At 40.2% G+C, this 21,318-nt stretch overlaps 2 protein-coding genes across 2 annotated transcripts in view; one reads left to right on the top strand and one right to left on the bottom strand.

The window, feature by feature from the left end:
• fbxo42 (F-box protein 42) overlaps positions 1–6,413 on the bottom strand; it is a 51,362-nt gene extending 44,949 nt beyond the window's left edge. The window contains exons 1-3 of the mRNA XM_034166541.1: positions 6,054–6,413; positions 4,531–4,807; positions 4,190–4,306 (exon numbers count right to left, since the gene is read on the bottom strand). Coding sequence (XP_034022432.1) covers positions 4,190–4,306; positions 4,531–4,801 — 388 coding nt within the window. The 5' untranslated portion in view covers positions 4,802–4,807; positions 6,054–6,413. The remainder of the gene's footprint in view (positions 1–4,189; positions 4,307–4,530; positions 4,808–6,053) is intronic.
• Positions 6,414–9,279: 2,866 nt separating this feature from the next.
• LOC117506876 (SUZ domain-containing protein 1-like) lies at positions 9,280–17,836 on the top strand. The gene is made up of 4 exons (XM_034166542.1): positions 9,280–9,702; positions 14,399–14,448; positions 14,559–14,828; positions 14,916–17,836. Exons 1-4 carry the CDS (start codon positions 9,652–9,654, stop codon positions 15,019–15,021), a joined length of 477 nt encoding a protein of 158 aa, XP_034022433.1. The 5' UTR covers positions 9,280–9,651; the 3' UTR covers positions 15,022–17,836.
• Positions 17,837–21,318: the final 3,482 nt, after the last annotated feature.

A 21,318-nucleotide genomic window follows, 5' to 3' on the forward strand; every position in this document is an offset into this window, starting at 1 on the left:
ATTTTCCATTCACTACTTCAAATTATACAATTTGGAGAGCAATGGAAACCCACCTACAGCTGTTGTTTTTTTTACCCTTTTCTTTGTAAATTGGCCTCATGACAATTCATCAGTCACCAGACGAATCAGTCCACTATTTTTCACACCCAGCTAATGACTTAAAAAAAATTGACAGACTGTTGTTTACTGCTTATTACATGCAGTGGTGGCCACAGTTCTACCAATCCGCTAACCGCTAATTAGTGTAGCTAACTTTTTGTTAGCAGATTAGCTTTTCAGCTAATTTTGAAAACCACCAATGGACCAATTAGCTTCTGCTAAATTTAGGTCCGCTGACATTTTATTGCTGATATATTGAGTAAAGCTTAATGGTAAAAAAAACATTTGTAAACCCTAAAATCATACACGTTAGTTCCTGTCTGTTGCATGTTTTGCAACAGTCAGACCGCTGTGAGCTCAGCCCTCCCCCAGCAGAAGGGGGCGGGCCAGTGGCCAGCTGCTGGCTGCTAAAAAAAAAAACAAAAAAAAAAAACAAGAAAGTCATTTACTTTCTATATCTAATGACACAGACTGTGGGCAGGAGACATGAAGCAAAGCACTTTTCAATCATGGTTTCACTTATAAACAACTAATTTTGGACAGATTATCAACATTAATGGTAATGCTGTCATTTTTACAAAGTGAAAATATCATGTCTCCTGCCCACTGTCTGTTTTGTAGTATGTGGTAAGTAAAGAATGGTTTTTGGGGGGTGGGGGCAGCAGCAGGCAGTGCGCATAAAGACATAAGCTCTGGCTCGTTGTTCGTTTGGGATTTGTGATCACCTCTGATTTTCCTCGGGAGCCTCGGTGGTGCTTAAACTTGAAACAGGCTTATCATTAGCCAACAGTGTCCTGAGTCAGTACTACAAGTTAGCGGTTGGCTGTAACTTCCGATAAATTTTTTTAGTGGATTATCGGTTTAGCGTTACAAAACTCAACTTTTCAGTTAGCAGATTAGCAGTTATTGAAGCTAACCTTTTGGTTAGCTGTGCCCACCACAGACTACATAACACAAATCTAAGTTTCTGGGCAGACGTGAACTACAAATGCGCACCATTAATCTGTTATAGATTCCTGAGTCTGCAGGCTAACCAGCTACAGGCAGATCAAATGATTTATTTGTTGGGCTAGTGTTCATTTGTAAAAATCAGACAAACATGACCAACTATCTAGTGTCCAATATGATACTGATTATATATTGCCCCCACAAAAAAAAAATGCAATGTGAGGCTTACTAACTATATAATGCAGGTCAGTAATATTTTGTTTCAGTTAAGTCAGCGACTGACAGCTACCTTTTTGCAGACATACTATGGAAATCTTTCAAGATTCATAGGGGCTGATGAAAGATCTATGTTACCTTGAAAATACTGGTATTCTCCAGATAAACAATGAATCTATTTTAAGGCGTTTAAAGTGTAGGTGACACGTAATGCCATGTTTTCATGAATATTTAAGACTAAAATTAAAGTGTAGGTGACACCAAAAATGTACACAAATAATCACTATAAATGATGAAATGTTAATATTTTAAAAATTCCTGAACAATAAAAGTTGATGATGTTTAATTTTCATCTTAAATGTTCATGAAAACATGGCATTACGTATCACCTACACTTTAAACAACAGTTTGAAATGTATCCTTTAGCAGGGGTGATGGCCAAGTGGTTAGTGCGCTGGGTTACTTTTTTGAAATTGATCCTTTCCTGGTGCGCAGTTCTTGAAGAGATAAATATTCGGATTTTAAAATGCATGCCACTACAAAACTTCCCAGCGTGCCGACAATGGACAAAAAGGAGGAGGAAGTGGCGTCAGCTCCGGAACCATTATCTTAATTGTCCCATTAATTTATGGATTTTTACAGGCTACTGACATACCTGTTTCCATCAAGTGGATTGGGTCGGAGCTGTACCGTGTTTTCTGTGTCAGAACGTTTATTCTCGCTGGCAGAATCTTTTTCAATTGGCAGGTGGAAACACTTATATTGACGAGCACGCAGACTGTACTGCAGGCAGGCACTTTATTTTATTTGGGTTCATTGTTTTTGGACCATGGGAATTTCGTCACGTGCAGACTGAAATGTTACAAGCAGATGAGGGTCTACAAGTCTTTTAACTTGAAGTGCAAAGTGGCCCACTGTGGAACAAGAGGGTCCATTCACAGCAGAGACTCGAACCATTAGGTGCAGACGCAATGAACAGATTAAACCTGCAGAGGACCATGTCAGTCACAGATCAGTACTGCAGAGACTCTAAACATCATGGCCTTTTCTTCTGCCAGGACAACAAATTAAATTATTTTCACACGTTTTCATCAAAATGAAGATAATCTCACTGAAATGGACAGGTAAGACTTATTTTCTCCTTATGTGAATGGTTTTAATATTTAATAATAACATGTTACAATATTCAAGAAGGAAACAATATTTATTAAAAAAAATAGCTATTTTCAGTCCCTCATAACATTTTTCAGATTTGAATGTACTTTTTTTCTCAAAAAAGGAAAAAAAAAAAAAAAAAAAAAAAAAATCATAAATAAAAAAAAAAAATCCACAATCACCAAAACTATTTTTTTTAATCAATTGATTAGACCATTCTGTCTTCTGAACTCTGCCAGTATCGTCACTGTTGTCAGACTGAAGGTTTTCCTCCAAGTTTCATCTCCTTCATTGTCATCTAAATAAGGCTCAAACCCATAAAGCTGTGTCCCCTAGGGATGTGAATCGTACAACAACTCACGATTCAATTCAATTCTGATTCTTGGGGTGACGATTCGATTCAGAATCGATTTTCGATTCAAAGAGCTCCGAGAAATAGTTATATTACTTAAAAACGTTTATGTTTAAGAAAATGCAGCTTTACAAGGTTAATCAAGTGATTCTAGATGTAAATTTACTTATCTGCTTTGCTCGTTCAGAGTTGGCTGGCAGTTTAGCGAAGCGCTGGTCAGTAGTCGGCAGAGACCGCTGCTCCCCTCTTTTAGCTCTGGGTGATGCTGTATCATGTGGGCTTGCAGATTTGAAGTGTTTCCAAAGTACCTGACTTTCATTTTGCAGATTTTGCACACTGCATAAGTCATGTCAAGCTCCTTCTTATGCAGCAAATAATAAAATCCAAAATGCGCCCAAACATTTACCTTTAGCAAAGACGGTGCTGGCTGAATTAGCTCTTCGTCCACCATGCTAAGCTGCAGCTCACGAATGTTTGAAGCACGCCGGACCCTCCCCTCGCAGGGACACTGCAGTACAGAAGCCGTTGCCTGACAAACAGTACACGCAGCAAGTAGGCAAGAAAATGTTTAAAAAAAAAATGCTTTTATAAAAAAATCGATTCTTGGACATTTTGGATCGATTCAGAATCGTAATAAATAAGAATCACGATTTGGACGTGAATCGATTTTTTCCGACACCCCTAGTGTCCCCCACAGCTTATTCACACACGCTCAGACTAGCCTTAACAAAAAAGCTCCACACTAGAAAAAAAAATCGTCCGAAAACAGCTCAACCTTTACATTTGATTTGGGCTTGAATCAGCAGGTGCTGTTCCGGTGATGACGTAGCAACAATATGGGCGCGGCTGAGGGCTGAAATAGAGTGCAGGCTTAAGACAGCTGTACTTTATCCTTCATCTGCGCACTTATCAACTTTTGTTGCTCAGGATTTTTTAAAATATCAACATTTCATCATTTTTAGTGATTATTTGTGCACATTTTTTGGTGTCACCTACACTTTAAGACGGCTCATTAGTTACTTTAACTGAATACATTCCCAAACTGATAATTCTGCTGCACAATTTATCTAATCCACAAACAAACTTGCAAGCAAAACATTTTCAGCTAGAAGAAGCTGCTATACTCGTATATTTGATTGATAGGTTATGTATCCTCCAGTAGGGGTGGTGGCCAAGCAGTTACGTGCGCTTGTTTCCAGTACAGAATGTTCCCTGCCCATTCTCCATGTAGTATGGAGTTGTGTCAGGAAGGGCATCCGGCGTAAAACTTGTGCAAAATCAACATACCTAGCCACCTTGTTTTTCCCTGAGCAGAAAAACAAGGAAGCAGCCAATGAAACATACATGTTATGTATCCTCTAATGAATAACACTGTCACTCACAAAACAAGGGTACGAGTGTAAAGCAGTGTGTACTGACTGTGTGAAAAGCGCTGAGTGATAGGTGTTCCTGGATATGGGTATGTGCGACTTTCCCACTGGATATTTCCTTCTTGGACAGCTCTTAGGAAACCGTGGTAGCACTGATAGGCAACACCTAGGTCAAACAGAATATTAGTAAGCAAAAATAATACAGAAAAATATATTTGTAGTTGTTTAAAGAATGCGCAATTTGGTGTAAAGGTGTAACCGAATCATTCCTTTGGGAACGTGTTGCCTCATGTGTTTCGCTGCTCTTCTCATTACACAGCTAAAAATACAGACTTAACTGTTTGTTTATTTCAATTTTTACAGAATATCATGCAGATATACAAGACATACCTTTTATGAGGCGATACCACTGCTTACATACAAGTGCAGCAGTTTTATGCTCTTGATAAGGTGAAAGGAAGGACAGAATATATTCGAGGACTTCCTCTGGCAGTTCCTCCATTGCTCTACCCCCTCCTTTGGCACAACTCTCCATTTGCCCTTCTTGTCGGCAGGACCCCACTTTTGCCTCAAATTCTTCTGTTATCTCAGCAGGCTCTGTCCCGCTGTCCTCTGTATCCATGGCAACACAGCATTCATCCTCATCAGGGGAACGGGACATTATTATCTGTTGAGATATAAGAAGAGAAGCTAATGTGTTCACTGACATGCCTAAAGATGGTGCACCATTAGGTTTGTCTACAGAAAACCAATGCTGTATTGCCATTTCTCTTGTTTGTTTTTTTCTTTTTTTGTGGCTTATTAGCCTCACCACATTGAGGAAAGAGGCTATTTTAATGACTATGTCTGTCGGTGGTCATATCTTCAAAATGCAAAAATAAATGTCAAGCAAGCTTTATGGATAAATTCAGTGAACTGTCTTCTCCCAACACAAGTCGTGTGAAGGTTGCAGGACTAAGGTCACATCAGATATTATCTTCTAAATCACATTAATAACCATATCATAGGAACAAGATGAGACACTGAACCAAGGTTTTCAGCAGACTTCTACTTCTCTTGAGGCTGTATCTCAGGAACTAGAATGTCACTGGAACAATATCTGTAGAGACTTCTGTTTTCCTGGAGCCAGTAATATATCAGACTTCTGATGTCATGTGATGTTCAAAATTTACCTTGTGAGACACTGCAACAGTCTGTAGTCCCCGTTTCAACTTGAGAAGGGCCTGAGGGCCCTATACTTGAAACTCAACGTAATTACAAATTTGTAAGCAGCCTAACCTCTGCACAGCTTCCATTATGCAGCAGTCATGTCACACTGATTGCGTGAAATGGGTAATGTCTTCTCTTTGAGCTGACCAGCTGATTTTCACACACAGCTTTAGCCACATCCAACTAGCTGCCGCTCACCCTCACCCTGAAATGCTAACAGCGCGTGTGCTATGTACCACACAAAATGAACAATATATATACACACACACACACACACACACACACGAGGACACACATATACTACATATATACGGCTAAGCGAGGGCTATTTCCTCTTACATCATGTCTCATTGATGAGCTGGTGTTGACATTTTGTACAATTTAATGCTTAGCCGAGAGAACATGCTACATTAGCACTAGTTAACTTACCGTGAGCATCACAGCCCACAGCAATCAGCTGATTCTAACTTTTATTTACATATACAGTTTACACGCTCTTTTCAGCGACTTAAAGACAGATACCTTTTTTAATGTGTTTGTGCCACGACATTTTTCTGCTTAGAATACAGTCAGGTATCTTTTCTTTCAGCTTCTGCTAATCTACGCTATCGTTAGCTAGAGGTGAAAGGTTATTTAGAGCCTGTAAATGTGAGATACTTCATTCTTATTTGACCACGTTCATCCCTGACTGTAGCATTAATCACCGTTGGTTTGGTCGCGTTCTTTATCTCCGTGCTGAGAGTGTGCCTTTCTCCGTCTTCTCCCCTGCATCAGCTCCGCTGGTTAGTCCGCAGACTCCAAACAATCGCCATCTTCGGCTCTATGATCAGCGGCGCAGCAGCGAAGCAGCAGCCGCTCGCTGTGCAACCAAGGGCGGGTCCACTGTCCACAACACCGCGCCCCCAGCTGCAGCGATGCTACGCGTCCGAAGTCAATTTCGACGCGTGTACAGATACCACGGGTACCGACGACAATTTGGGACAAAGCACCAGCTCGTTTTAACATTTAAGAACAGCTACAGATGATTTGACGCTTGAAACTTCATCTGAGAAGCCCCGCCCACTCTGTCCAGGATCCGGGTCGTCCCTAGCAACCTGATCTAAAATGAAAAGGAGTCATCACATTATGATTTTATGCACCTTTTACATTTCTGTTTTATATGACTGTGGATTCATGCTGAAACATTCGCAGCTCTCTGTTTGTGGATGGAGAAAATAGTGAAGATTTGAGGCAACAAGCGACACAGTGTCGAAGCAGGACTTCAAGCTTCATTTGCAACACTGTGCTTTAAAAAAGTGGTGAGCTCATGGTAAAGTTAGCTTTAAAAATGTTTCATGTTGGAAATATGCGCTGTCTGATTTGTATGATAGAAATAGTGCTTCAAATGGATGCAGAACTATTCTTAATTAAAATAAAGATCAACTTTATTTATCCTGAAGGAAATTATTTTGCCAGAGTACAGAAACAGTAAACAACCGTTAGTTAAATACACAATTACAGAAAGTGTTAGTATTCAATAGAAATCAATCAATCAAATTAAGTACAACACATTTATGCAAAATGACTGGAAGATATATTGCACAAGATGTTTGACATTTTGCACATAACTCTGAATAAATCTGTTCATTATGTATTCATCCTGCAGAAAGGGGAGGAAATATGCAGTTTGATTTCCACAGGTAGGAAAGACCTCCTGTGGTGTTCTGTGGTGCACCTCAGTGGTCTCAGTGTATGGCTGAAGGTGCTCTGGCAGGATGTCAGTGTGGCATGCAGGGGGTGGGAGGTGTTGTCCAGGATGCTGAGCAGCTTCCTCAGCATCCTCTTCTCTAACACCTCCATAACAGACTCCAACTCAACCCTCAGGACAGAGCCAGCTCTCCTGATGAACTTGTTGACTAAATTGATGACTAAATTTGACATTCATAAATTCAAATTTCCTGGGAAAATGCCACATTTTAATACAAAGAAAATTAAATAATTAAGTTATTCCATTTAACTTTTCATTAAACCCCAAAGTAGTGAAAGTGTTGTAACTGTTATTTATTTAAAAGCTATATTTTTAAATATGTTTTATATTTGTTATATATTTTTATGTTATTGATTCATTATGGGGGGGTATTTTTTTTCGTAATTGCTGGATATCCATAACATTAGTTTAAGTTTGTGGTGCTTATTGTGCTGTGTGTGTGTGTGTATATATATAGAGAGAGAGAGAGAGAGAGAGAGAGAGAGAGAGAGAGAGAGAGAGAGAGAGAGAGAGAGAGAGAGAGAGAGAGAGAGAGAGAGAGAGAGAGAGAGAGAGAGAGAGAGAGAGAGAGAGAGAGAGAGAGAGAGAGAGAGATTCACAGATAGACACATAGATATAGATATATCCTGTCTACCACAGTCACTCAGCCATATTTTTGTTACACTCCTTCAATTAAAGCACCTCTTGATTGTTTAAGACAAACTTCATGGTAATGAACGGCTTCTTGACAGAGTAGAATAGAGAATGACTTTCTTTGCAATCACACACAGATACACACACACATGCACCAGTGAAAGCATTACTCTGTTTTGCTGCTTCATCAAAGAAAAGAGAAATTTTAGTTTGATAGAAGACACAAGGGAGACACAAGCCTAGATTTGATCATTTCTACAGGGAGGCTCAGCTGGTTGGAGAAGAAAAGTTTATTACATAGGTAGATACAGAGTACTGAAATTTATTTGGCTTCAGTCCCCGTCATGGTAATGGGATGAGTAGAGACCATCTCAGATCCCACCGATGGAGAAGGTAGGGGCGAAGCCCAGCACTCCGACAGACAGGGACCAACTGATGGTAGTGGGGCGGTGGAGGGAACATCAAGTGGTGTACTGCAAAACACGAAAGGTGAGTGAGTCAATGAGCTTTTAAAGGATACATCTTCTTGTGGTGATGATAATTGGTGATATTTATTTAGGATTAAGGTGTGTAGCTGAATCCAATTTGCTGAATCTGAAAGACACAACTGTGAGTCTCCTGAGAGAATTTGCACTAACACTGTATTTCTTCTATATACACCTGTCTTTCCTCTGTTCTACCTTGAAGCTGTGTAAAAGCAGATGCTACAGGTAAAACTTGACAAAAACGGGACAAAAAGTTAGCTGACAGCTCTGGTAAATGTAAGTAAAAGTGAATAAACTGCTGTACACGTCAGTCCTTGTGTGATTTACTACACGTTCATCAATCAGCAAACATAACCAAAATGCTGTTTACCACACTGGGTAATGCAATGCTAAATAAGCGTTAGCCTGCTCTTAACTAACTTTAAAATAAGTTACCAAGACAAATAAAAAAACAAAAAACAAAACAAACAAACAAATAAAACCTAGTGACTGTAATACACTGAGTCCACTTGCCGATTTGAAAAGTGCTACAACTTGACCAAGGTGCAATGCGTTGACCAAGCATGTGCTACAAGTTGGTGTGCTACCAGTTGGTAGGTGATACGAGTCACCCTGATAACCCTGTAGGCATTTCCCAGGAGAGAGTTCATTCGGTTCTGATGGAAGAACTAGGAACGATGAAACTTTCAGCATGATGGGTTCCAAGGCTTCTCATGGCCAATCAGAAATGCATGAGGTTCCAGATGTCCAGGGAAAACCTTCAACTTTTTCAGGAAGATCCGGATAAACATGAAAAGGCATCTTGCTGGAACTCATTAAAATACTGATAATGATGTCATATCTGCAATGGATGACGTCCTTTATCTCCAGGATAAGACCTTCTATGATAACGGTATTAAGCACTGCAGCGACGCTGGAAAATGTGTGTGCTCTTACATCGGGATTATCTTGAAAAATAAAGCATTACATCTGGCTCAGAACCTTTCAATCACCCCTCCTTGTTTCATATCAACACTCCAGGCCAGTAGGGGGAGCCGTAAGAAACGTTTGGTTCATCCGTTCTGTGTTCGTCACTTCCTGTGCTCTCGGCGCTCTGTACTAGAGTGGTTAGCTTTGGCTCGTCTTAGCGATAATATACAACTATATTTTATAGTCACTGTTTCTTATCTTGTGCGGCGTGTCGGCGATACCGATGCTCGTAGTTTTATTGGGTTGGACGTGAATGTGTATTTTTAAGCGGCAGTAACTAGTGAGGATTTAGCGTTAGCAGGCTAATGTTTGTTTATTTAGCATTCGGCTGTTCACTAAATTTCTACAAACAAAACTGTTCGCGGGCCTCATAAAGTTCTGCCCACAGTCACGTGTCTTCTTGGCGGACAGGAGAAAAGTAGCCGGAGAATCTACAGAGTTAACCATCTATCAGCAGCAGTGTTAAACATGGAGGATGACGAGGTTGCAGAGAGTTGGGAAGAAGCGGCAGACAGCGGGGTGAGAGTTAACCATTGTAGATCTGAACCTGCTTCAGCCTGTGTGAGAAGGTGACTGTGTGTCTGGTGCCGTCACAGAAATGAAAGCTGTCATCTACAGGTCTGTCCTAATAACTTCACGACGTCCAAGAAATTATTTTTGCTAAATGAGACGGTTGACATAAGACCGTTTTATACAACTGATAATACAAGGACACAGTTTTAAATTAATTAATTTTTAATTCTGAAGAATATTCAGACATTCGAATTGCAATCTCATGATGTCACGAATCCAGAAGTTAGCCATCTCGGCGATATTCCGTTATCCTAGAAGCATGGTGACTTAATGGTTAGCACTGTTGCCTCGCAGCAAGAAGGTCATGGGATCGATTCTCATCTGTGGCTTTCCTGTGTGGAGTTTGCATGTTCTCCCCGTGTTTGCGTGGGTTTCCTCTGGGTGCTCCAGTTTCCGCCCACATTTAAAGATATGCAGGTTAGGTGAATTGGAAACTTTATAATTGCCCAGGTCTCCCTTGCAAAAGAGAGCTCGATCTCAGTGGGACTGACCTGGTTAAATAAAGGTTAAATTAAGTTAAAATCCTGTCTGTTTATACTTTCTTAGCCTTCAAATCCTGTCATGGTGAATTATTGTCACGTTGTGGGCTGCCACAGTCAGTCAGAGAGATGACCTCGATCATTATAGATTGCCGAAGGTGATAAGGAATCAAGGCGAAGCTTGTGAAAAGAAACAACGAGAATGTAAAAGATGATTTTACACAATATGACCACTTTAATAATTATTTTATTTGATCCAAGACCATTTCATTGTTAAATCTGTCCTCTGAACATTAAAATCTAGATGAAACACATCATGAATCAAACATTTTTAAACTGTTTTTAGTGCAGCAGATAAGAACATATTTACAGAGGAATCCTTCAAATAGACATTACTCTTTTGACAAAGAAGAGAGCCCACTTGCATTTTCAATAGGTGGCCATGTAGTGGTCAGTTGTAGAATTACACATGCTAAAAATGCGCCAATCATTTTAAATTGCATATTATTTGTCTGACCATAAAGATTTCAAAAAGGTATAGTTTGCACCATCTATGACTGAATTCTATGGCGTTATGGGGTAAAAAAAAATAGCAAAAATGGTGAGAAAGGTCAATTTCAGTTTGTACAGGGGTCAAAGTTAAAGTTGCTCCAACAATGGTAAAAAGTGGTGCAAATTATTGGTTGGGCTAATAGGATTAATAAATGTAATAGTTTTGACTGTGTTGAATGTTTGGTCTACAAAGTAAAAGTTAAACAGTGTGGACGTCCATTGGATGCTATGACATGACATATGTTGCCCTGTAACATACAGTGGGGTAAAAAAGTATTTAGTCCGTCCCTGATTATGCAAGTTCTCCTACTTAAAAAGATGAAAGAGGGCTGTAATTTTCATCATAGGTACACTTCAATTATGAGAGAGAAAATGAGAAAACAAAAAATGGAGAAAATCACATTGTAGGATTTTTAAACAATTTATTTGTAAATTATGGTGGAAAATAAGTATTTGGTCAGTAACAAAAGTTGAATGAATGAATTTATTTGGCACACAAACTCAACAGTAACATAATACTGATACACAATACAATTCCACAGTGATGTGTGACCAAAAGGGGGTGAGCAGAAGCAAAGATCATAAACGCCCATCCCTTATATACATACAAACATACATATGTACTCATTACCAACCCCCAGAGCAAGCACACAGGCAAAAGTGGTAAGGGAAAACTCCCACCGGCGTTTTGAGGAAGAAATCTCAAGCAGACCAGACTCTAAGGGGTGACCCTCTGCTTGGGCCATGCAACAAACACATTTAACACAACACAAACTCAAGTCCTGTCATCATAAACATCTCTAGTGTAGATACCTACATACACACATACCTACATACATATGCACAGGGTTGGGTAGGATTACTCTGAAATGTAATCCAAAAGTAATCAGATTACAAGTAATCCAATTGTATGTACATTCAACTCAATGCTTTGTAACATAATCTTTGTTGGCAATGACAGAGGTCAAACATTTCCTGTAAGTCTTCACCAGGTTTGCACACACTGTAGCTGGTATTTTGGCCCATTCCTCCATGCAGATCTCCTCTAGAGCTGTGATGTTTTGGGACTTTCAACTCCCTCAACAAATTTTCTATGGGGTTGAGATCTGGAGACTGGCTTGGCCACTCCAGGACTTTGAAATGCTTTTTACAGAGCCACTCCTTCGTTGCCTGGGTGGTGTGTTTGGAATCATTCTCACGCTGGAAGACCTAGCCATGTTGCATCTTCAATGCTCTCACTGATGGAAGGAGGTTTTGGCTTAAAATCTCACGATACATGGCCACGTTCATTCTTCCCTTAACACAGATCAGTCGTCCTGTCCCCTTAATTGAAAAACAGCCCCAAAGCATGATGTTTCCACCCCCATGCTTCACAGTAGATATGGTGTTCTTGGGATGCAACTCAGCGTTTGTCTTCCTCCAAACACAACGAGTTGAGTTTTTACCAAAAAGTTCTATTTTAGTTTCATCTGACCACATGATATTCTCCCAGTCCTCTTCTGGATGCTATCTGGCAAACTTCAGACGTGCCTGACCATGTACTGACTTAAGCAGAGGGACACACCTGGCACTGCAGGATTTGAGACCCTCTGTGCGTAGTGTGTAGCCTTTGTTACTTTGGTCCCAGGACTCTGCAGGTCATTCATCAGGTCCCTCCGTGTAGTTCTGGGATTTTTGTTCACTGTTCTCATCATTTTGACCCCACGGGATGAGATCTTATGTGGAGCCCCAGATCAAGGGAGATTATTATTATTATTTTCTTACAATTGCTCCCACAGTTGATTTATTTACACCAACCTGCTTGACTATTGTAGATTCACTCTTCCCAGCCTGGTGCAGGTCCACAATTTTCTTCCTGGCGTCCTTCGACAGCTCTTTGGTCTTGGCCATGGTTGAATTTGGCGTCTGACTGTTTGAGGCTGTGGATAGGTGTCTTTTATACAGATAACGAGTTCAAACAGATGCCATTAATACAGGTAAAAGGTGGACAGAAGAGCTTCTTAAAGAAGTTACAGGTCTGTGAGAGCCAGAAATCTTGTTTGTTTGTGGGTGACCAAATACTTATTTTCCACCATAATTTACAAGTAAATTCTTTAAAAATCCTACAATGTGATTTTCTGGATTTGTATGTAGCATTCACTCTTCGATCAGGAGGTGATGGCATTTCATACAGAGCTTCACCACCAATCAATTTCATCTTCATTTTGTAGCGTGACTGTGCTTCACTGCTGAGTCCATCTCTATATCTCACAGCTGTCTTACAAAGTTTTGCAATGTTTTCAGGAACTTTCATCATTGAAGAGCGTAGAACCTGTGCTTCCACTATCTATTGTTTACTCGCCAATGCCCCCAAGATGGCCAAAATGGCTGGCATGCCCATAATTCTGACATCAGTGAAAACACTCTATTTGGAACAAATAAAATATAAACAACTTCAATGGGCTTTTGGGCTTTGCTAACAGGCTCTTCTGTTAACAAAGAAGCCCGAACCTTCTCAGTGCAGCAGAGTTTTGGAGTGCAGCTTTGAAATTAGTGCCATTTGGACTTATTCTTATTAACATTTTTTTGACCAGATATGCAGTCTTCAAGAAAAATGCCTTTTGCTGTGTGCGATTGAGCTTTCTGGTGCTGCATAAGATGAAACTCCAACACAGAGACGTCAGCAGCAAGGCAGCCAAAGATGACAGCAAACAGTATTTTCAAAACCTTTTTTCCCATACATTTGGCTTAGATCCTGTTAAAAAAAATGCTAGGTGCTGCACCATTCGGTACTTCAACCATAATGGCTCTAGTGGCCCCCTGCGCTTCCCAGAGTGCACTGTGGTGCTTCCCAGAGTGCACTGCAGTGCCAGCAGAGTTCCGGCATTTCACAGCGCATGTAAACAATGACTAGCATGGATGTGGATTTATGATGATGACACGTTTGCCCAAGTTGAGAGGGTTATGTAGAGGAGGTGTAGCACCTGTGATGAACTTCTGCCATGCCCCAATGTTGTCTTGTTGTCCATACTTCACAGCGGTTGTTTACATTGTTCCCTGAACCGGAACTCTGCTGAAACTGATCTCTTGCGTGAGTCACGGAACGCGAGACGGTGCGAGATTCACAACTGTGAAACACCGAATTGTTGTAAAAACCATTCTGCATTCTGTGGCTTTACGTTGGGGACAATCTTATGTAAATAAATGTGTGTAAATACAACTGTGACATAGAGTTCAGAAACGAGACACGTGGTCCCTATGCTACCGGGTAGGCAGAGCCAAAATAGACTGTTTTATGCAAATGTTTAGTGTCGTAAAACGATGACTCCCAAGTGAAGGAAGTGTGACGAACATTAGTTTGTTTTTGATTATATTTAGTTATCATAAAGTTCATGTTTAAGCTGTAAAACATCAAGTCTCAATTGTATTTCTTTGCCATCAGGTTTTGATAAAATGTTTGGAATCATTGGCAGTTTTTTAAAATGTATATGCCAACTGATATATTGGTATTGTAAAAAAAAATTCTAATATCAGTATCAACCCCTTAACTCAAAGATTTTGTGGCCATGTAATAAAATGTCACGTTTTATTGGCACCATATTTTGATAATATTTGTGAATATTTCTCCTTAGGAAATAGAGAGAAGACTTGAAGCAAAACTGAAAATAAATCAAGAGTCAAAGTAAGCACACAAGCATTTTTTTTTTTTTTAAGTGTGACACACTAGTAAAGTACAAACCCAAAGGTTTTAATAAAAATGAATGTTTTCCTCTCCTACCTTCCACTCTACAGGAAGTCCAGTTTGAGTTCATCTAACTCACCTGTGAGAACTGCTGTTGTAATCCAGGATGACTCTCTGCCTGCAGCACCCCCACAGCAAATTCGGATTTTAAAGCGTCCTTCAAATAACGGTAGCACAGGAAATCTTGCATCTTCCTCACGCCCTTCTCACCAAATGAAATCTTTGGCCCAGCGGGAGGCAGAGTATGCAGAAGCCAGAAGAAGGATTTTGGGTAGTGCTGCTGCAGGTGATCCATCTCAGGACAGTCTAAGCCATGACAGGTTCGAAGCTGTAATAAGAGTGAAGCATTTAAAAGTGAGATAAGAAAACCCACAAATTAAAACAGTTAAGTTTTTCTTCATTTTCAGGCATGTGAGTGCTCAGCAACCGCCAGAACCAGTTCGTCCAAACAATCATGTGATTCGCCAACCTACTGGCCCAGATGGAACCTCCGGTTTCCGACTCTGCAGATAAAATTTGTGCTCCTTGCTGGATCTGCAAGGAGCCCGCCCTCTCTACCTGAGAGGGCAGTCAGGGTGGTGTGGGTGGAATTGCACATGAAGAACAGAGTGGGATGACTGACTTCACTGATATTAGAAATTTGAAAACGTAACACAGAAAGATATGAACTGCTCCACACTCTCTACTCTGCTTCCTGGTATGTTCTTTGCCTTTGGCCTTTTGTCTTTTTTCCCATCACAGGGGGCAAGTAGAGATCAGCCATGGATAAGAAACCCTTTCTGTCGTGCAGTGCCCAATGACACCCTGATGTACGATAAGGTGCCCCATGATTCTTAATCTCATTGGCTTTTTTGAGCACCGGGGCATCAGGTGGCCACCCCTTCATGGAGAACAAAGAGCTTGCGTAAGAAGTTCCTGGAGACAGGCAAACAAATGAGTGAGCCTTTCAGTGATCGAAAGTAGATTGTGGCTGTGTTCACTGGGAGGGTGGCATCATTTTCTTCTGGTCAGTGAAAATAAAATGCTTGTCTTGGCTAGGACTTCACTGTTCAGCTATTATTAGCGTACACGATGCTTGAAAGTAAACATTTTGCATTGATTTCACTGAAATGTGCTGATGTCTTTGAAATGCTGTAGTCCCGTGACAGTGGCAGTGGCCCAGGCTAGCACTTTCTATAAAGAACAGGCTGCTGGTTGGTGGTGCTAGCTAAAGAAGTGAGATGCATTGCTCAGTAAATACTCAGTGTGTGGCCAAAGATTGTAGATCAGAGTGAGAATGTCAAAATAAAACCTTTTCAAGCAATAATAAATAAATTACACCAGGGATTATTTTTTTAGATATCATATAATTACTTTTGCTATGAATTGTTTGAACTTTAACTGATTTACATTGTTTGTTTGGTTTGTTTGTTTGTGTTTTTTTGTTTATTTGTTTGTTTTTTCTCCTTTCACGTGCTTTTAAAAGTGACTGTTCCCGGATCAAGACCACCCGTGCAAATTCTTCATATAATGTGGAGTTGTGTCAGGAAGGGCATCCAGCATAAAACTTGTGCCAAATCAACATGCAGATCCATATTGGATCTGCAGTGGGAATCCTTTGCAAAAAGGGACAAGTTAAAAAAAAAAAAACCTGCAGGTTTTGTGAGAAGGATAACTGTATTGATAGCACTGCATAAAACTTTATTAAAAATTTGACAGTTTATCTGTTACATTGAAATTCTCATGAGGTTGCACGTACTGTAAATGCCACTGTTTGTGCTGCCTTCTTTCTAATGGTAATCCATTTGAATTGCGTTACTATTACTGCTACTTGCAACACATCAAAATGAGATTTTGATTTGTTTTTACACCATGAACAGCATCAACTGAAGTGTGTGGTGAAGATTAAATTCAGTGAAATTTTACTGCCTATGAGTGCCAGTCCTTGTCTCTGGTGTCTTCTACACGTTAGTGTTTTGACAGCTGAATTTTGTGTAGACAAGAGACAACCAATTACATACATTTAGATACTATATAAAGCCTGTTTCTTTTTTTCTTTCCATTTTTTAACAAAAGCTAATTTGGAAAAGTTATCAGTATATTTGACAGTATTAAACTTGGTACTTGAATGCCTTAAGTAGTCTGTGGTTTTTCATGCTACAGGCACAAGAATAATTCTGCTTTGTTCCCCTGGATCTAGTATTTTTCCTATAGCTCCTCTTCTTTTTTTTTTAAATTACAATCCAAAAAATTTTTTAATTTGCTTTTATTTGTGCATTTATGTTTCACTATGGACCCTGAATGAGTCACAATTTATTGCTGGCACTAAGATTTGTGGAAAATAAACCCAACTTAATCACAAAGTGGGCACACAATAAATGCTTTTCCCAGAGAAGTTTTCCATCACTTTTAACTGAGGCATCCTGCATTTCCAAAATTAATTATTAGTAGTTTGTTGCAAAGCTTCACAAGAAACACTTTATTGGATGCAATAAAGTCAAACTATAGTAGCCATTAAATGTATAAAAAAATGTTTGAACAACTGCGTGGTGTACTGAGTTTCCCAGGAATTATTGAAACTGCAGCATTGCGACGTTTTAAACCACTCCTTCAACCTTCACTAGCTGCTAAATAACATCCTGTATCAAATATTGGGCATGGTTTTTGAGAAGTATTCAAGATGGGCTTTTTAATTGCTATTGTGTGTTAGGTTCTCTGATGCGAAACTTTTATGAGCCTGCATCAGGATAGTGTGACACTTCTAAAATAGATTTGGACTTTTACTACAGATGCCCTTTTTCAACCAATGACATTTAACTAGTGAGATGAAATGCATTTATGTGGATTATCTCAGTCAACAAACGTAGGACAGGGGGAAGTTATGTGGTTGCCTTTGCACAAGCCATCACTCAAAAAAGTGGACAGATTACAATGAAATTTTGTGGAGTCTTCCTGTCGTCAAGGTGATCAACATTTGCTGGTAATCTGAACTACAATGTTTTCCTTTTATGCCTTCAATTTCTTTAACATTGCAGACTAGTTTTTTTTTTTCTTTTCTTCCTTTTAATGTACTTGCTTTTCAAAAGTCAGACTGTCAGCTGGTGGAGGTAATAATGGTTGAGTACTAATAATGTTTGGGTATTATTACTGGAGTTGTGACCTTTCAAGTTTACAATGTAGTTTTACATTTAAAACTGAAAGGAAATCATAATTCAATACCTGCAACTCATGATGCTGTTTAGTCATCCAACAGCTGCTTGTCTAGTGTGAGGCTGAGTTGATGTCATTGTTACAAGACTTGGGAAAAACATGAAGTTTTGACACCCTTTAATAAAGATGCTTAAAATACTGTTGACGTGTCTGGTATTTTTATTCATTTATATCATGGGCAGGATGGTGGCTTAGTGTTGAGCACTGTTGCCTCACAGCAAGAAGGTCATGGCATCAATTTCCACCTGTGGCCTTTCTGTGTGGAGTTTGCATGTTCTCCCCATGTTTGCATGGGTTTCCCCTCACATTTTAAAGACATGCATGTTAGGTGAATTGGAAACTTTATAATTGCCCAGGTCTCCTTTGTAAAAGATCTTGATCTCAATGGGATAACTAAATTATGGTTAAATTATTTTTCTTCCTGCTGCTGTCAGACTCTACAACCATCATTTGCTCAGATCACTAATATCATTATAGTAACAATTTCTCTGTCTCTCGTGCAATGATACTACACAATCTTGTGCAATAATAACTTGTACACTCATGCAAAATAAGGAAGCACTCTTTTTTCCTCCCTTTTTTGTAAATAGTATGTTCTACGGTATGTTATTCTGCACAGAACGTGGCTTTTGTGCGTGTGTTTTTGGTATTTGTTTTCTTTTTCCTTATTTTTGTATGCTTTGCACAGTTCTGTGACTATCCCTTGCTGCTCTAGCATTGTAAATTTCCCCATCGTGGGACGGAGACTACTTTGAAGGGGATTAGGATTTCACCCTCAGGTGAGTATACAGTATAATTCGCCGAAACCATCATTGAATAAACCGGATATTTGCACTCACTGGACAAAAGCAAAAGTCCCAGTGCTTTTGTATGGTTTTCTATGTAATAAACAGCATAGATTAACGGATTTTGTATAACAGATTTTCACTCACATTGGACAAAATGTCCCATCGCAATGCATTTCCATTAAAAACTCATATACCGACAGAGCTGGACATGCCCAGTAACAGAGTTGCCCAGTAATAAAATTCAGCACTGACACTTGCCAATTCAAGGAAAGTGGGTACCATATGCCGTGATTAAAAGCCTGGATGTTTTTTTTTGTTTTGTTTGTTTTGAAAACGTGCTCATAAACAGGACCTAAATGAGGCAGGGTGCAATTCAAGGCCGATTGATTATTTACAAAATGCTGCTTGTTGCCTGCACTGTACTATGGTGTTAAGTTTCACACATATCCCTGGGTGTAACGAAACAAAACCGCTTTCGATCAGAGCCCTCTGCCTGGCTCTCCAGAGTCTGATGCGCACCTGCTAAACGACAGACACCACAAAAGGCTGTCACTTTTACGTCTTCACTCCTTCCTCTCCCATCATATTTGAATAGTTTTGCAGTGTGCACATTGATTACATTTCGATCATAGATCAAATACATTCATCAGAAAAGTCTGCAGTGATCACCAACTTCACAACACTGAGTCAGAGAAAGACACTCAAATGACCTGTAATTCATGAAGGGCAATTACAACCCCAATTCCAATGAAGTTGGGATGTTGTGTAAAATGTAAATAAAAACAGAATACAATGATTTGCAAATCCTCTTCAACCTATATTCAATTGAATACACCACAAAGACAAGATATTTAATGTTCTAACTGATAAACTTTATTGTTTTTGTGCAAATATTTGCTCATTTTGAAATGGATGCCTGCAACACGTTTCAAAAAAGCTTGGACAGTGGTATGTTTACCACTGTGTTACATCACATTTCCTTCAAACAACACTCAAAAAGAGTTTGGGAACTGAGGACACTAACTGTTGAAGCTTTGTAGGTGGAATTCCTTCCCATTCTTGGTGATTTTACAACTTCCGTTGTTCAACAGTCCGGGGTCTCCATTGTCATATTTTGTGCTTCATAGTGTGCCACATTTTCAATGGGCGACAGGTCTGGACTTGCAGGCAGGACAGTCTAGTACTCGCACTCTTTTACTACGAAGCCATGCTGTTGTAACACGTGCAGAATGTGACTTGGCATTGTCTTGCTGAAATAAGCAGGGACGTCCCTGAAAAGGACGTTGCTTGGATGGCAGCATGTGTTGCTCCAAAACCTGGATGTATGTTTCAGCACTGATGGTGCCATCAAAGATGTGTAAGTTGCTCATGCCATGGGCACTAACACCCGCATACCATCACAGATGCTGGCTTTTGAACTTTGCGCTGGTAACAATCTGGATGGTCTTTTTCCTCTTTTGTCTGGAGGGCACGACGTTCATGATTTCCAAAAACAGTGTTGTGTGTTGGGGGGTTTGGCTGGATGTTTTTGTGTTGTTTTCTTTTCTTTGCTCTCCAGGTGGTATGCAAACTGGTTTTTGTCTGTGGAGACGGTACTGGCAGAAGAATCCTTCACCCTCATCAACATTATTGGCTGCACTTGTGGAGGATGTTCATGTGCAGGCCTAATGACTCGCAGCACCTGTGGATGATGCTCACGTGCAGACTTAAAGACTTTCAGCTGAAGCAAATAATGAGATGGCGTTCTGCATTTAAGCCATGAGTGATTCAAGCAGAATTGCCAGGAACTCGACCTTGTGACGTTCGTTTGTGAGACACTGAGGACCGCGCCTGGGTTTGACACATCGTGCCTGTGAAGGAGGACGGGTGAGGGACACATGCTGTCAGCACACATCAGAGGTGATTGATTGTCTGAATAAGTGTTAATAGTAATTTGGTATTTTGTTACGCAGTATATTTGAACATTGATGAGAATTGTGCAGCTCACTTCTCACAGCCATGGCGTGCGGACTGATGATCCTCCACCTGTTGTGAGAAGCTGCTCATTTACATAAAGCTTAAATTCAGACCTGAATGTGTTGCTGATAGTGTGTGCCTTTGAAGGATATTAGTTGTAGCTGTTGACTTACCTCACCTCTTCTATCCTCCAGTCAGTTTGTCGTGTCCACCTGGGGGGTGTTTGGCGGTGAATTTGAGTCCAGAAGCGCCGGGCTTCGATCCCTTTGGGCGCTGGAGAGCGCGCCGTCCTTCACTCCGCCAGACAAACCATATATTATGTTGTACACAATTATTGCACAGAAAGGGAAATAAATGTTTTGTTTTTGGAACCGCTTTCTGGTTATTTAGCGCTGGGTTCAGTCAGACGCAGGTCCGCTCCTCAACCCGCGTCGGCACATAACAAACAATTTGAAATGTGGACTCATCAGACCACAGCACACTTTTCCACTTTGTGTCTGTCCATTTCAAATGAGCTCGGGCCCAACAAAGGCGGCGGTGTTTCTGGATGTTGCTGATGTATGACTTTTGCTTTGCATGGTAGAGTTTTAACTTGCATTTGTAGATGTAGCGACGAACTGTGTTAACTGACAACGGTTTTCTGAAGTGTTCCTGAGCCCACGCGGTAAGATCCTTTACACAATGATGTCGGTTTTTAATGCAGTGCCGCCTGAGGGAACAAAGGTCACGGGCATTCAGTGCTGGTTGTCGACCTTGCCGCTTACATGTAGAAAGTTCTCCAGATTCTCTGAATTTTCTGATTGTATTATGGACTGTAGATGATGAAATCCCTAAATTCCTTGCAATTGAACGTTGAGAAACATTATTCTTAAACTGT

Source organism: Thalassophryne amazonica, chromosome 3 (genome assembly GCF_902500255.1).
Source record: "Thalassophryne amazonica chromosome 3, fThaAma1.1, whole genome shotgun sequence".
Taxonomy (NCBI): domain Eukaryota; kingdom Metazoa; phylum Chordata; class Actinopteri; order Batrachoidiformes; family Batrachoididae; genus Thalassophryne; species Thalassophryne amazonica.

Coding starts and splice junctions, on each gene's coding strand:
- LOC117506876 (XM_034166542.1), top strand. CDS start 9,652: ATGGAGGATGACGAGGTTGCAGAGAGTTGGGAAGAAGCGGCAGACAGC. Junction 14,449..14,558: donor AAAATAAATCAAGAGTCAAA/GTAAGCACACAA, acceptor TCCACTCTACAG/GAAGTCCAGTTTGAGTTCAT. Junction 14,829..14,915: donor GACAGTCTAAGCCATGACAG/GTTCGAAGCTGT, acceptor CTTCATTTTCAG/GCATGTGAGTGCTCAGCAAC.